General features: G+C 41.6%; 1 protein-coding gene and 1 long non-coding RNA gene across 2 annotated transcripts; both read right to left on the bottom strand.

Annotated features, from left to right (window-relative positions):
• Positions 1-1,847: 1,847 nt before the first annotated feature.
• LOC120052025 (ubiquitin-conjugating enzyme E2 R2-like) lies at positions 1,848-9,899 on the bottom strand. The gene is made up of 5 exons (XM_038998923.1): positions 8,933-9,899; positions 5,786-5,872; positions 5,401-5,498; positions 4,887-5,021; positions 1,848-4,675 (listed from the first exon to the last, which is right to left on the bottom strand). Exons 1-5 carry the CDS (start codon positions 9,107-9,109, stop codon positions 4,426-4,428), a joined length of 747 nt encoding a protein of 248 aa, XP_038854851.1. The 5' UTR covers positions 9,110-9,899; the 3' UTR covers positions 1,848-4,425.
• A 3,404-nt stretch (positions 9,900-13,303) lies between these two features.
• Positions 13,304-16,615, bottom strand: LOC120054083. The gene is made up of 4 exons (XR_005477564.1): positions 16,372-16,615; positions 15,976-16,090; positions 15,419-15,565; positions 13,304-14,443 (listed from the first exon to the last, which is right to left on the bottom strand). It is a non-coding gene; the product is annotated as an uncharacterized LOC120054083 (long non-coding RNA).
• Between the last annotated feature and the right edge of the window lie 455 nt (positions 16,616-17,070).

Raw genomic sequence — 17,070 nt, 5'->3', positions numbered from 1 at the left:
TCAGACTGGGGCAAAGGTTCACCTTCCAACAGGACAACAACCCTAAGCACACAGCCAAGACAACGCAGGAGTGGCTTCGGGACAAGTATTTGCTTTGTCATTATGGGGAATTGTGTGTAGATGAGGGGGGAAAAAACAATTTAATCAATTTTAGAATAAGGCTGTAACGTAACAAAATGTGGAAAAAGTCAAGAGGTCTGAATACTTTCCGAATGCACTGTATCTCTTTATAACTCATTGCATCAATGTTTTAATTGTGTAACAAAATATATTTTATCAGTATTATATACAGGAACTAGTCTGAGGGGTGGAACTCAAACCACACAGTCCAATCTATAGTCTCTTAAATGAACAAATGGTCAGCTTTCAATCAAACAAATAAAAGTATCATCATATGACCACGATTCAAATCATGAAAAGCCCAATAGTTGAATAAAATAGACACCTCTCTTAATGTAATTGGAGTGTTAAGTCATTAAATCAAAAAATATATATAATATTTCATTCAAACAGTCTGTTTTATTTAAATATTGGGACTTTGGTTTGAAACCTGTCGCATCCCTAACCTGTCAATGAACCCTAACCCGCCCAAGTAACGAGATAACAAAACTTTCTAATGAAAGTCCCACTGTTGAAATGGAACCAGCTGTGCTTGAATGGAAGCTTTAACCATCCACACAGATAAAATGTTGAATCTGTACCATTAATTTTCTTAGAATGTACTGTATGTACATACAGTACATTTGCTCAGAGCTTTGCAGAGTTACTTGGCGGGAAGTACCTCTATGCAAATGCTTATGACAGCTCTCGGCTATGAAAACTCATCTGTAACAAAACGAAGGGCACTATGGTAGATGGCATCCAAAGGTTGAAGAGTAGTAGCAGCTGCACCTTGATAAATAATATCACTATAATCCCCTACATCTTTCCCAATGAGTGGGAGCTGCTGCTCAACACCTACATTCGTCATCGCCCAAGTGTTGGGAGCGATGAATTGTGGCCACCTTCAAAGCAGCTGAAAGTGTGCAAGCCTGGATGGCTGTATGGCCCATAGAAATAGATTGCCAGTCCACCCATTGTGCTACCACTGACTTGAATGGACACACCCTTTCTATTCATTCTATTTCTATGGTGTGTCCACCGATGCCGCTAACCTAGTCAAGACAGGTAATTTCCATCTACCTGAAGCTAGTCAGCAGTCATCCCATAGTGGAACATGCTACAGACATGGACGACCCACAGGGCAAGTCCAAGATCATGGATGTAGCTGCAAATTCAATCTCAAAAGCCTTCAACCAACTTCAGGTCCTTGTGGGTGATGTTTTAACCCAAAGTAGCAAGGCCATGCTCCATGGAGTTGATGCTATCAGCCTGAAGCCCTCTACAGACGTGTCCTCTACCAGTGATCGCTTTAGAATCGCATCTGCAGCCAAGCAGAGTGTAAAAGGAAGGGCTACTTCTCATCACTCTGAAGAGATATGCGAGGGGAAAAATAAGAAGCCTGTAAGTATAATGCTTATACCTTGTTGCCCTGTTATACAGTTGATACTGTTTATATCTTTCTTTCTTTTCAGGCCCATGTGGCTTTCAAGAAAGGATGTAAGGCAGAAGGTTAAGAGCCTCACCTCACCCCATAACACACAGGGAGATCAGTAGCGGGAGGCTCTCAATGCTGCCGACACGTGTGATTGAGACTAGGTTGCATCTGCACCCACCAATTTTACCATCAGTAAACTTTGAGGGGCATTTCATTTGAATACATTTTGTTTTACTTTGAAAACCCAATTCATATCAAACAAGTGGATTATTAATGGTCAAAAGTAACCTCACTTTGCAATAGCTTTGACAACATTTCCAGTGCCCTCTATTTATTTGTGCAACAAACAACCCAAAGATAAAGCCTTACATTCACAAAAGAAAGCCTCTTATCTTTGGTGAACATCCATTACAAGAAAACATTCATGACACATGTTAAGTTAGACCAAGGAAAACAAAAACAATGGGAATGTTATACTTGAACACGTAATAGCTGAAAGACACCAATGGCCGTATCCAAGCCAACCTGCTTTGGCAATGTTTACGCAATATATTTGTTTACCTAGTATGTTTAGGCCTACATGCTCTTGCGTGAATACTGCCCAGTGGGTTTAGTTGAATCGAGCCCCAAGTCTCTACACTATCCTTGGAATTAATTATCTAATAAATTAGCATGAATGGTTATGTAGCACTCCACTTGTTGCCAAACGGAATGCTTTTCTATTTATTGATTACCTATCTGGGGTCAAGGGGCCTGTGACTAGAACTGGGACGGGGGAGAGGATCTCTTTCTCAACAAAACATCATGAATGTCATTGTCTCTGGAAGATCTTATGGACTATCAGACTCAACATTTAAAAAATCCAAGCCTTTAAGTGACATTGTTCACGTTTCCCTCAAAATCTCTTGGTCATCAGACCTGTGTTCAAATACTATTTGAAATCTTCAATTAGTTAGCTTTCGTCAGTCTGGGATGTCCGGTAGGTGAGGTTTGCACTTTTGTGACATTTGAAATGATTTCACATAGTATGGGAACCTAGGCCTGTTGCACATACACAAGTAGAGGTAGGTGACACCCCACAGACACCCCAAACTAAAGCTGTAACAAAGTGTTATGGAATGGCCAACACTTCCTATGGTGATCCAGCATTCATTGCCTGTGTATCTGAATAAAGTGAGATGTTTTCATCAAACCTTGAATGGGAGATTATTGACTACAGCAAATACAAACAAACAGATCAAATGGTATTGAAACAGCAGTGATCCCTCTCTGTAGGGTTCCTGTTGTTTTCTGTGCAGAGCATTCTCATGGCTCCAGCGCTCTGTGTCGGGGGGGGGGGGGGGAGTTGTCCGCTTGTCCCATTTATCCCTGGTGTTCAAGTCCCCCAAAGAAAGATAGGGTAGTTACAAATCAGTTTCCACGGAAACAACTATCACCAGTCCAGTCTCCATGGAAATTATCCAGCGCTGGTACGGTACCAATACTCGGAAGCATCTTCTGTTTGAGAGGACAAGAGCTCAAATGACATCAGGCGTATGTCTTAGCATCCTGTCTCTGCATCCCTTCATCAGTTCCAGGTACATTTAACCTTGGAGAGTTTGGAGCAGAGATTGCTTCTCTGCTGTCTCTGGTTGGAGAGATGCATGCTGTGATGCATCCACTCAAAGAGATGCTTGTTGGTAGTGAGTGCCCAACCCTTCCTTTCTGTTAGCGATCTTTGATTGAGTAGATTACTCAGAGAAAAATGGGGAACCTACCAAAAATGGCAAAATAAGTGTCCTTTTTGTGTTCAGATCCCTGTCAGGGCAATACAGAAAATGTGTTTATTTTTATTAAAGGGTCTTCATCTTGTTGACTGTGTGAGACAGAGTAAGAGAGGGGTATGTTCATTGAGTGCATCTTACCACTCTGTTACACAGCTTAAGAACAAATTTTAGTTAATTTAAATTGGTTTTACATCTGAATAGGATTTGGTTTTACACTATATAGTTTAAAAGGAATTGAATTCATTTGTAAGACGAATGTGTATGTGAACCCTGGGAGGGATAGAGACCAGTGTTGCCAACTTGAAGTCGCTATATTTAGCGAGCTCAGACCCCCACAGTGACTTTTTTCAAAGAACCTAGCGTCAAACTACTTTTCAGGCTGCCTTTGGGGAGTTTTGATACCATTTAGCGACTTTTCCCACAAACAAGAGTGGGAAAAGCTGCCTATGCAACAGAAGTCACAGCAGGTGCACACACAGACAGAGAAGCACAAGGGGAAGGGGTGTGCGGCAGGAAAAGGGGCGAATGTCAGGGACCGCAGCAATGCAAATTGGAGCCGTGATGTTGTGGCCGCAACTGCAAAATGTAATCTAGTGACAAATCAAGCAGCCAATTGTAATTCTCACAAAATGTTTTTTGCAACACTGGTAGTCAGCATACATGCCAAATTGGTGTCATCAAAAAGCATGCAATTCTGTTTAATACGGACCCATCAAATAGTTGAAAGAGAAACAACCATTTTGGTTTATATCACTTTGTGATATAATTGACCACAAGTAAAGCTGCATAAACTAACCCACTGATTATGCCTCATGAACATCAATGAGGGAGATTAATTAGGAAAACAAAAAATGCCATAATAAAACAATTAAATAAATCTGATCCCCATACAGCTGTTAAAATTATGCATTTGGGCATGTTTGACAGAGATTAAAACAAATCTCAAGGTAAAGTAAGTGCCAAGGAGACGCCTTCAAGAAGGGATGGAGCCAGCAAGAGTGTGTGTGCGCGCACGTGGGAAGGAATCAGAAAGTAAGGACAGAACAGGACGAGGCTGCAGCGGAGTCCTCGGTAGGAAGGGTGTGGGAAGGAGCAAGATAAACAACGAGAGGAGAAGGAAGGTCATGACTCTTCGTTGCCCGAGTCTTCCTCGTCATTGAAGCCACCCTCTCCTGCCATCTGGCCCACTGCCTCTGCATCATCCTCATCGTCATCCTCCTCCTCGATGTCATCATCGTAGAGGTCATCGTAGAGCAGGTCCGAGCTGCTGTCGTGGGAAGGCACTTTGGTCTGGATGCAGTACTCTGCCAGCGTAGTAGGCACCTTCACGCCGTCCCGCTCCGCCTCCACTTTAGTGGACACGACCTGCTTCCTGAGAGAGATAGACAGCGAGAGAGAAATAAAGAGAGGGAGAGAGCACAACCGACAGTAAATACAATGTGAGACAGACAGAAGAGTGAAAGGTTCCAGATATAAAAATGAAGTGAATGATTGCACCAAATTTTCACATTTAGTTGTATGTGTATAAACGAGCATGTTGTTGTTTGTCATTTTGTGTTTAAGAGAAAGTGAATTCTAAGAACCTGATGATCTCGGCATACTCTTTGTCCTTGCCCTTGCTGTCTCTCCACTTGCGGAACATAACAGAGGCATCGACATTGGCCGGGGAGAAGGTGTTGGGCTCATTCAACAGAGAGATCACACTCAGTAGGATGGTCCTGAACATACAGACATATACAATACAAATGTCCAGAGAGTTGGGGGTGTGTTCAGTTGATGAAACATTTTGCAACGTTTTACAACAATATGTACTTAAAGACACATTCTCCCAAAACGTTGCACACCATTTTTTTTTTACATTGAGGTATATAACTGCTATAGTTTCGTGGATGAAACCTCTGACCTTTGAGTGACCCAAAGAAACGAGTGGCGTATTTGATGAAATAGTAAGAGATGTCCAGCATCACACCGCACAACCGCCCTCTGAGCCACCATCATTACAATGTTCCTCAACAGGTTGTTCAGAACAGTACCCTGTCCGTTCACTTAAATGTTTGCTAGGTTTACTTCATCCTGAACGCAGCCCAGGTGTTTTACCTGACATTCTGGGTGGGATTCCATCTCTCAGAGGGCAGCTCTCCGCTCCGGGGGTCGTCAACAGGGGGGTGAAGGATGGAGATACACACGTCGCCATTCTGTAGACAAGCAACATGTTACACTCCACAGCAATAAATCATATAATCACACAAAAGCAAGACACACAAACACAGCGGGGGTCAGTGTGCTGCTAACAGCTTAGCTTCCTCCACTGTCCGACTGCCCCATACTGGGCTCGAACAAGTGATCCTCTGTTTCGCAAAACACACGTTAACGCCCTACGTTCCAACGGGCTGAGCCACCCAAAAGGTACCAAGCTAGCTGTGGCATGAGCTTACGGTCCGTCCTTAACTCTTACACAAACATACAATGTGGTACACCTCACCTCATATATGTTGGGGTGCCACATCTTTGTGAGGAAACGGAAAGTAGGTGGACAGTAAGGGTAGTCAACTGGAAACTTAATGTGTGCCTGGAAATGAGAGAAAATCAGTGATGTGTGAGGGCAGGAAAACTTTGACATTTCAGAAAGTGTGTTGAAACCCACTGGTGGATTTTGGCCTGGGTGACAGATAACTCAGTTGTAACATAACAAACAACATAATAAACATATTTTTCGATGGTCGTTAAAGTGGTACGCCAAGTTTGTCAAACATTGCTCTCTAGACCGGGGTATGCACTCACGTAGCTCAATAATGGAGTAGAGGTGCCTAACGTTACTCCTTAGTCCAAGGACCTTACATGTTATGTTTAAAGGGCGAATTGGCTCGAAGCCAAAACAACCAACTACTCCATCTAAATGTGAATCGATTCTCAATTGCAGTGCGGTACGGTTCTAGAAACATAAATCCTTCTACTTTCAGATCCCATTAAAAAAATTCACAAATGCAAATCACACACTTACTTTACATTGTTTTAACACAGTTGTATTTTTCAGTGACAACACATTTATGGTCTTCCGTTTACACCATAAATTGTGGTTTACACAAAGGTGTTCGGTGACACAGATAGCTAATTAGCACAGGTAGTCCACTCTGTCTTCCGTAAACAAGCACTGTAACATGAAAATATGGCCGTGTGAGAACCCTAACCCTATAAAAGTTGTGAATCAATTTAACCTTATGTTTTTAGAAAATTATACTGAAAAAAATATAAAATATAAATATAATAATGTACTTGTAAAAAAACATTGCACTCAAGCACGTCCAGTTCTGCCCTCAATTGTTGTCATTAGAAGACACTGAGTCAACTGTAGATGGTCAATTATTTAATGGGAAATCAAACTTGAAGCTGATCCAGCATTTATAGAAATGTTTCATGAACTGAAATAAAAGATCCCAGAAATGTTCAATACGCACAAAAGCTTATTCAACTCTCAAATGTTGTGCACAAATTTGTTTACATCCCTGTAAGTGAGCATTTCTCCTTTGCCAAGACAATCCATCCACCTGACAGGTGTGGCATATCAAGAAGCTGATTAAACAGCATGATCATTACACAGGTGCACCTTGTGCTGGGGACAATAAAAGGCCACTCTAAAAATGTGCAGTTGTCGTCACACATCATAATGCCACAGATGTCTCAAGTTTTGAGGGAGCGTGAAATTGTCATGCTGACTGCAGGAATGTCCACCAGTGTTGTTGCCAGATAATTGAATATTGATTTCTCTACCATGAGCCACCTCCAACTTCGTTTTAGAGAATTTGGCAGAACGTCCAACCGGCCCCACCGCAGACCATGTGTAACCACGCCAGCCCAGGACCTCCATATCTGGCTTCGTCACCTGCGGGATCATCTGAGACCAGTCACCCGGACAGCTGATGACACTGTGGGTTTGCTCAACCGAATAATTTCATAAACTGTCAGAAACCGTCTCAGGGAAGCTCATTTGCATGCTCATCGTCCTCACCAGGGTCTTAACCTGACTGCAGTTCGCGGTCGTAACTGACTTCAGTGGGCAAATGCTCACCTTTGATGGCCACCGGCACGCTGGAGAAGTGTGCTCTTCAGAGATTAATCCCAGTTTCAGATGGTAGACAGCGTGTATGGCATTGTGTGGGCGAGCGGTTTCACGTTGTGTACAGTGGCCCATGGTGGCGGTGGGGTTATGGTATGAGCAGGCATAAGCTATGGACAACGAACACAATTACATTTTATCGATGGCAATTTGAATGCACAGAGATACTGTGACGAGATCCTGAGGCTCCATTGTCGTGCCATTCATCCGCCGTCATCACCTCATGTTTTAGCATGACAATGCATGGCCCCATGTTGCAAGGCTGTACACAATTCCTGGAAGCTGGAAATGTCCTACTTCTTCCATGGCCTGCAAACTCACCAGACATGTCATCACCCATTGAGCATGCGTGTTCCAGTTGCCACCAATATCCAGCAACTTCGTACAGCCATTGAAGAGGAGTGGGACAACAGATGTGTTGCACTGCATTAGGCAAATGGTGGTCACACCAGATACTGACTGGTTGTCTGATCCACACCCCTAATTTTATTTAAGGTACAGTATCTGTGACCAACAGATGCATATCAATATTCCGATTCATGTGAAATCCATAGATTAGGAGGGCCTAATGAATTTATTTCCATTGACTAATTCAGTCAAATCTTTTAAATTGTTGCATGTTGCATTTATATTTTTGTTCAGTGTATTTCTCGCCGATATGAAATACAAGGTCCTTATGTTTCCGTACTGCAAGCGAGCTTCGCAGCTCTTAACAAAACCCCCCCCTACAGAAGGAACCTTCCTTCACGGACTCTTATATGTAATGTAATGGTTAGAGTCATGATTAAGGGCTAGCACTCACGGTGGCCAGTCAAACACTGATTGTCTACATATAAATATAACAACAACAGTGTGTTGTGTTAGGCTATGCTAAAAGCACTGTTTGGATTCTTGTTGTTTTATGTCTATACTATAAGACTAGAGTTAGCTACAGGCCCGGATCAGGTGTACTGCCCACAGACAAGACAGACTAAATCAGCGATTCTCAACTGGTGGGTTGTGACCCAAATTTGGGTCGCGGGAGGTTTTGAATGGGTCATAGGTGTCTGAGTAAAAATTCATTATAAATATTTTTTTATAAACAATTTGACGTGAAAAAAAATACTCCAGTCTGAATTTAACATAAACCAGGTAGAAAGTGTGTATAAATGATAATGAATGTACATTTTTTAAATAATTTAATCTCTGAACAATTTTTCTTCAATCACAGTATTTTCAATATAGAGCTATTTGCAGTGCTATTTTGTCTGATTTTGTGGTCTCAAACCAGTGAGTTTATAAACATTCTTCATCAAGAATATGTGCAAAATACAATTATTGACAATGAAAGAGGTGGGAATGTTGTTCCCTTGTCATATAATTGAAACATTTAATATCAATACAGCATTAAAAATAGTTTTCCTGATTGTATTTTGGCAATTCTTTTTCGCGATGCAAATATTGGGTCGCGACTGAGACAACCTGGTTCAATTTGGGTCCTGAGGCAAAACCAGTTGAGACTAAATTATCCCTCACCTTGAAGTATCCTCCCTCGTAAAGTGTGTTGGGGGGTCCAAATATGGCCACCTCCCAGTTGTACAAGTCTGACTCTTCTACGGGGGCGATGCGGAAACCCTCCACTGGTTCCTCTTGGAGAGACTTCAGTTCAAGCATCAGTGCCTTGTGAGAGCTTGGCATCTGCTGCTGCGCCATGGTGACCCAAGAGTAATGAAGTGTCAAAACCGGACGACCCGTTTGCTCTCGCTCTTTGGCAGCTTTCTCGACAGCCAGTCAAATAAAACAGTACCAATTCAAATTTCTCGTCCCAACAAGTAACAGCTGGTAGTCATATAAATGTATGCAAGCATTAACCACCACGTCTTGATGGTAGGTGGCTAGCACTAGCTATCCATCTAACGGTGCAGCCTGCTCTAAACAAGTCGGGATCATTTACTAGCGACAAAACTTCTGCTGGCAGTGTTGACAGTTCTTTGGATAATGAAGAAGCTACTTTTGGTAGAGACTAAAATATTTATACACAGTTTTATGACACGCCAAATGTTTTATCGCTGCATATTCCTCGATCTGTGCATCTGTTATTGTTTTATTCTGGGGGTGGTCAGGTGGTGCCGTTTACAAATTATCTTCTGTCCCCACGTTCAAAATATATCTAGAGTCTTTGATATCCAAACATTTATAACTTGTTTCATAATGTTATGAAAAGTATAATTAGATGACAAACGGTGTTTCTGTTTTTCCTGTGTCGTTCGTTCTCTGTCGATCTGTCTAGACTCGGCAGATCCAGCGGGTTGTTTTGACATTTGTTTGTTTGAGAGCTCGCTAGCTGCTCCACGAGTCTTAAACTCTACCAACGTTCATGATTCGTTTTTTTATTTTTTATCATATGACCAGCAATATCTCTTTAAAATAACTACAGCGTTGTAAATTAATCCACATTTGTGTAGGAACTTCCTTCTCTCTCAAGTTCCATCCTTTGCTTCCTGGAGATTTCACTGCGCTTGCTGCCTCGCGCACTTACGTCGTAGCGTAGGCAACACCTTGCACTTACGTTTTACGTGAAAAACTACGTAAAAAATATAGCTAGCGTCTTTGGTATCCTACCATTTTAACTTGTTTCATAATGTTATAATGAAAAGTAGAATTAGATGATAAACGGTGTTTATACTGTTTATCCTGTGTCATTCGTCCGTTCTCTGTAGATCTGTCTAGACTCTTTGCAGGTCCAACGGGTTGTTCTCAGCCTCTTGTTTGTATTCGGGAGGATAGCTTTTCTCTGTATCCCACGACCCTTACGAAACAAAATCGCTGAGTGCAGTATAATTAAGCAATAAGGCCCGAGGGGTGTGGTATGGACGATATACCACGGCTAAGGGATGTTCTTAAGCACGACCCAACGCAGAGTGGTAGTACACAGCCCTTAGTCTGGTATATTGGCCATATATCACAAGCCTTATTCTATTATAATGCTATCACCACCCAGAAGGCGAGGTCCATACAGGTGCATCAAAGCTCGGACCAAGAGACTGAAAAACAGCTTCTATCTCAAGGCCATCAGACTGTTAAACAGCCATCACTAGCACAGAGAGGCTACTGCCTACATACAGACTTGAAATCCTTGGCCACTTTAATAAATGGAACACTAGTCACTTTAATAATGCCACTTTAATAATGTTTACATATCTTGCATTACTCATCTCATGTATATTCTGTATTCTATACTATCGCATCTTAGCCTATGCGCTCTGACATTGCTCATCCATATATTTATATATTCTTATTCCATCACTTTACTTAGATTTGTGTGTGTTAGGTATTTGTTGTGGAATTGTTAGATATTACTTGTTAGATATTGCTACACTGTCGGAACTAGAAGCACAAACATTTCGCTACACTTGCAATAACATCTGCTAACCATGTGTATGTGACCAATGCATTTGATTTGATTTGAACTGGTTACCAACGTAATTAGAGCAGTAAAAATAAATATTTTGTCATACCCATGGTATACATAAGGTCTGATATACCACGGCTTTCAGCAAATCAGCATTCAGGGCTCGAACCACCAAATGTATAACTGTAGAGTGCATTATAACTGTAGAGTGCATTATAACTGCAGTATGCTGCAAATACTGCATCCAAAATAAAATGTTTTTACTGCAGTAATTTTGCAGTGTAACTGCAGTTACAGTGTAGTATAACTGCAGTTCAACTACAGTACACTGCAGTTATTCTACAATTACTGCGTCCAAAATACAGCAGTCGACTGCAGTTACTGCACTTTTACTACAGTTTCAAACGTGCAATCTTTTTTTGTAAGGAGTGCTGCTAGTGCTCGCTCCGAGTCTCAAACTCTATCAATGTTTATGATTAGTTTTAAAGCCCTCCTATGACCAGCAAAATGTCTTTAAAATAATTATACTGTTATAAACTAATCCATATTTGTGTAGGAGCTTCATTTTCTCTCTTTCGTTCATCACTTTGCTTTGCTTCAGGCAACATCTTGTACTTACAAGTTGAAAAAAGTCAAACATTTTGTAATACTCAATTAGACCATGCCCATTTCAAGCTTATCTTTCTAGAAAATAAAACGTTATTTCAGAATATTTAGGCATGTTAGCTGGCTAACTCAGTGATCCTGCTTTGTGGTATATCCCTCTGAAAGACTGTGAGGATTATCCCTCTGCTGCCAACCAATATAGTGATAGAAGGGTGGGGCTTGACTGTACCATTGGATCCAGTAGTACATTTGTTTTTTCAAGAAATTCATACATGGGCTGTTCAAAATATATAGCCTCACAAAGCCACCTGATCCCGCAAGCTTACATTAAATCTGTGCAGCGTTTAATGTAAACACGTGGCATCAGGCAGCTTTGCAGGGCTACAATAAATAGGCCAGTTGTAAAACATAAGTAGATTGTGGGATGACTTGGTGTATACACACACCTTGTGTTGTGACCAATAACACAGTGACCCGATAAGCTCAATCCAAACCAATGGATGTCTTTTGATTCATAATTGTATACCTAGTGGTTACAGCAAAGTGAGTTTAGTAGGCTAGTGTTATTAATCACATACAAGGAGGCTAAACTTTCCCCCCTCTATCTAGACCATGTGTCAAACTCATTCCACAGAGGGACGAGTGTCTGTGGGTTTTCAAATCAAATCAAAGTTAATTTGTCACGTGCGCTGAATACAACAGGTGTAGACCTTACAGTGAAATGCTTACTTACAAGCTCTAACCAATAGTGCAAAAAAGGTATTAGATGAACAATAGGTAAGTAAAGAAATAAAAGCAACAGCAGTGAAAACAGTAGCGAGGCTATAAAATTAGCGAGGCTACATACAGACATCAGTTAGTCAGGCTGATTGAGGTAGTATGTACATGTAGATATGGTTAAAGTGACTATTCATATATGATGAACAGAGAGTAGCGTAAAGAGGTAGCGTAAAGAGGGGTTGGCGGGTGGTGGGTGGCGGGACACAATGCAGATAGCCTGGTTAGCCAATGTGCGGGAGGACTGGTTGGTCGGGCCAATTGAGGTAGTATGTACATATGTACATGAATGTATAGTTAAAGTGACTATGCATGTATGATAGACAGAGAGTAGCAGCAGCATAAAAGAGGGGTTGGGGGGGGGGGGCACACAATGCAAATAGTCCGGGTAGCCATTTGATTACCTGTTCAGGAGTCTTATGGCTTGGGGGTAAAAACTGTTGAGAAGCCTTTTTGTCCTAGACTTGGCACTCTGGTACCGCTTGCCATGCGGTAGTAGAGAGAACAGTCTATGACTGGGGTGGCTGGGGTCTTTGACAATTTGTAGGGCCTTCCTCTGACATTGCCTGGTTTAGATGTCCGTGATGGCAGGCAGCTTAGCCCCAGTGATGTACTGGGCCGTACGCACTACCCTCTGAAGTGCCTTGCGGTCGGAGGCCGAGCAATTACCGTACCAGGCAGTGATGCAACCAGTCAGGATGCTCTCGATGTTGCAGCTGTATGTAAATTACTCCACTCTTGGAATTGATTGAGGAATGAAGATCACTAATTAGTAAGGAACACCTGTTTGTATAGGTCTTAATTGAAAGGAAAAACCTAAAACTTGCAGACAGTCGGCCCTCCGTGGAATGAGTTTGACACCCCTGATCTAGACTCTCTAGATATAGAGGATCACTTACAACACAGGCCTGAGAAACCGTGGGGATTATCCCACTGCTGCCACCAATGCACTAGCGATTGAAGGGAAATAGTTGTGGAGCTTGAACCTGGGATTCTGCAGTTAAAGGGCAAACACACACACTACAAAAAGGGGTAGCAATAACATTTTAAAAAATCACTCTGAACATTCCAATATAAAATCATTGAATTCAGTATATTATTACATATCAAAATGATTTCACTTCTTGAATTTAATGTAAAATGCACATTTTTGCAATGTCAAAATGATTTCCCATGGATTTCACTTGCAAAATTCAAGCCCATTATTTCCCCCTGACGTTCAAGCCCCGGTAGCTCGCTGTGATCGTATAGTAGTTAGTACTCTGCGTTGTGGCTGCAGCATCCCTGGTTCGACACCGGGTCATAGCATTAAGATACACAATATCACGGCAAAAGGGTACTTTTTAGATGTCTTTGAAATCAACTTTGGCTTTCCCACAAAAAAACAAGGTAACTGACATCTATAGCCTTTGGCACACCAGCTAACAAGCTACATATGATAGCATTCATAATTATTGCACAAAGAACAGCAGATAAAACGAAAGGAGCTCAGTCATCAACCATGTGAGTGCGGTGCTGTGTGTACATGGAATGGTTCCGTATGGGACTGTAACTCTGATCTGGATGCTGGATGTATTCTGTACATCCAGTATAGACCCCTTTCCAGTACCGGACACACTGGCATCACGCACAAATGCGTGTGACTCTTGGCTGCAGTAAGAAAGCCATTGCCATCTGCGCCCATTCAACATAGCCTAGATTTAACTTTGTATTACTTCGAAACAAAATAATTTTTTGGGATTCTCATACATTTACAATGTTTTGATTCTTGCTTGAACAGTCACTAAGATTGTATTTGGTTGTGATCTTTGAAAAATAACTATTTTGGATGCAGCATTTGTTAGCTAGAATGCTAACGCTCATTGACATAGGCTGTAGCAAAAGCTAGCCAAAAGAGACATTTTGAAGTTGAAATGTTTTTTAACTATAAGGGAGTTGATATGTGATGATGACACAAACATTATATTAAGCAGGACATTTACACAAGCCTTAAAATAGTGCATTTGCAAGCCGGAAATGACTGTTCAACATCAGTCATTGTAGCCAATGTTATATATAACTAAACTACACCAGCTACACATCTGAAGCATCCATCCATCCACCCACCCACATGCATCAATCAACATACTTCTCTCCTCTCTTCAGGTTCAGGAACTTCAGCGGATGCTCGTGCCTGCACGCCATCCTAAACACACCAGTTATGTCCAGTTTCTGGGTTTTGGGTTTGGATCACAGCGCATCCCCACCCACCCCTGTAAAAGGAAGTGAATAAGCATGAGTGAAAAAAGTCACATTCACTAAGCAGTTCATGTTTCATCTAATCTGTTAAACTTAAAAAATATTTGTATGGACAGAATATTCCAATGCTAGAGTCACATCACCAAGGATAAATGGCTTCTCCTGATTTATATCAAACCTTTTAACTTTTTCAAAATTAGCCCAGCTGTTGGTTATACACACAAACACAAGTCACACAGAAGAGGGCTAGTGAATCTAAACTGATTGTGAGATACATCCCATTCTTCAAAATCCAGTATACCTCAGTTGGTGTGTCTGATGCACCTCCTACAAAGCAGTCAACTTTGTCTTGGTCACAAAAGAACCACCCAGCATGTTTGGGACCCTCAATGCAGGTCCCAGACAATATTTTTCTGGGAAGCCCAAATAGGGCATCAGCTGCAATAATTTGATGACTGTTTTCCGTTAAAACAATAATGCAAATAATGAATTATACAAAAGTATTAGGGATACAGGGAATGGACATTTGCAAAGGTATTACTTAAACCCTTTTGCTCTTTGGGAAACATAAGAAATTTACACTGTAGTTTCTTCGTGAATGTATCTGCAATCGGTAGTATACACTAAGCAGATGATTGGTCCACCTAGCTTTGCCAGAGCCCCGTTATCCAGCGTGTTGTGGATCCAGACAGGCCTTCATGGCAACCGTAGCGGCCACCCACAAAACTTTGCCCTGTCTGGCAATCCCGTACTTGACCTGTTTCCGCCTCCCACGACTTGGACGAAGTATTGGGTTTTTGAGAGGCTTGCAATGGTATTGCCGCGTAACATTACTACTGTTTGGCAAGGCAATGATAGAATATATATAAGAAAGATGACTGAGGTTGGATATATTTCCTCTTATAAATTATGAACAACACTGAATGCAAATAAGAATCCTAGCTTACTGGGACATTATAGTTGTTCCTTAATTGTTATCATTGACATACCTGTGGACAGAGAGGACACTTTGTTCTGTCCGAGGTCAGTGGCACCAACTTCCTGACAGTCTCTCGGGGGGTGGAAAGGTAGAGTCTGTGGCAGATCAGGGTGACAGGTTCCAGCTCACAGCCTTAGCCAGACGTCATGAGCTCGTCCTGAAATGAGGACATTCCGTTTCTTAGATTGCATTACTAAACATTACTTCCGATGTTGGTGAGATGCATTCCTCTTAAGAACTTTCGAAATGACTCCATATTTTTATCATAACAACTGAGTGAACAGGGTTATGGTAAACAAGATACAATTAAATCAAAGTCAAAGTTGTTATTTGTCCAGGAATACAGCATAGTGTGCACAATACAATGAAATAAGTAAATAACTGCAGTATATTAAGTACAGTACAGTACAGTAGTTGCCATAGAAGCAAAGAGTCAGTTCAGTTTTCCTCAACAGTCTTATGGCTTGGAGGAAGAAACTGTCTCTGCTACAATTGATTCTCTGATACAATCTGCAAGATGGTAAAAGAGCCAGATGTCATAGTTTCCAATTTTGATGTAAGGCCTACCTCTAACGTCAACAACTGTCAAAAGACGGTTGTACTGGCTTTGACAGTCATGGTCACCTTGTCTCTTCCACTCCCATTGTAGGCCCACCGGGACACATGGGACGAACTGCCCTGACTAAGACAGACAGACACAAACTTGTTGAAGAACAGACTACAGTAGCTGCAGATTTGAAACTACACCATCAGGGGGATATTTCATTGCACAAGTTGTTAGAAAACTCCAAATCAACTCTGTGCTTGGCATGACAGATTTAGCCACATTTACCTTATCGCTGCAGGGAACTATAACTTTTATAGAAACTGAACTGTATGTACAGGATCAACATTTTTGGACTGGGAAGCAATTTTTTAAGCCATAAGTTGACAGGTTTGTTGACATAACATAAAATACATTACCTTCCATAACTCCAACTGGTGTACAATGTTGGGAGTGCTGTGTGTTCTCACAGTACAGGTGGCACAGGAATATTTATCTGAGCCACAATCCCCACAGCGCCAAAGCTCAGCCTCCTCCAAAACTCTACACACACTGCAGATGGCATTGGGTGGAGGACATTCCAGCTCCACTGCAGGCATGTTTTTTTATTTTTTATTTCACCTTTATTTAACCAGATAGGCTAGTTGAGAACAAGTTCTCATTTACAACTGCGACCTGGCCAAGATAAAGCAAAGCAGTGTGACACAAACAACAACACAGAGTTACACATGGAATAAACAAACATGCAGTCAATAATACAATAAAAAAAGTCTATATACAGTGTGTGCAAATGAGGTAGGATAAGGGAGGTAAGGCAATAAATAGGCCATAGTGGTGAAATAATTACAATATAGCAATTAAACACTGGAGTGATAGATGTGCAGAAGATGAGTGTGCAAGTAGAGATACTGGGGTACTGGGGTGCAAAGGAGCAAAATAAGTAAAATAAATAACAGTATGGGGAATGAGGTAGTTGGATGGGGTATTTACAGATGGGTTATGTACAGGTGCAGTGATCTGTGAGCTGCTCTGACAGCTGGTGCTTAAAGTTAGTGAGGGAGATATGAGTCTCCAGCTTCAGTGATTTTTGCAATTCGTTCCAGTCATTGGCAGCAGAG

Source organism: Salvelinus namaycush, chromosome 1 (assembly GCF_016432855.1).
Source record: "Salvelinus namaycush isolate Seneca chromosome 1, SaNama_1.0, whole genome shotgun sequence".
NCBI lineage: Eukaryota > Metazoa > Chordata > Actinopteri > Salmoniformes > Salmonidae > Salvelinus > Salvelinus namaycush.
This window is presented reverse-complemented; position numbering and strand designations above follow the sequence as displayed.

What these genes read in the sequence shown, in the direction of transcription:
- LOC120052025 (XM_038998923.1), bottom strand. Translation starts at nt 9,109, where the DNA reads ATGGCGCAGCAGCAGATGCCAAGCTCTCACAAGGCACTGATGCTTGAA. An exon ending in GGCACCCCAACATATATGAG is followed by an intron (nt 5,499 to 5,785) that starts GTGAGGTGTACC and finishes GCTTGTCTACAG; the next exon opens with AATGGCGACGTGTGTATCTC. An exon ending in AATCCCACCCAGAATGTCAG is followed by an intron (nt 5,022 to 5,400) that starts GTAAAACACCTG and finishes CTGTATGTTCAG; the next exon opens with GACCATCCTACTGAGTGTGA.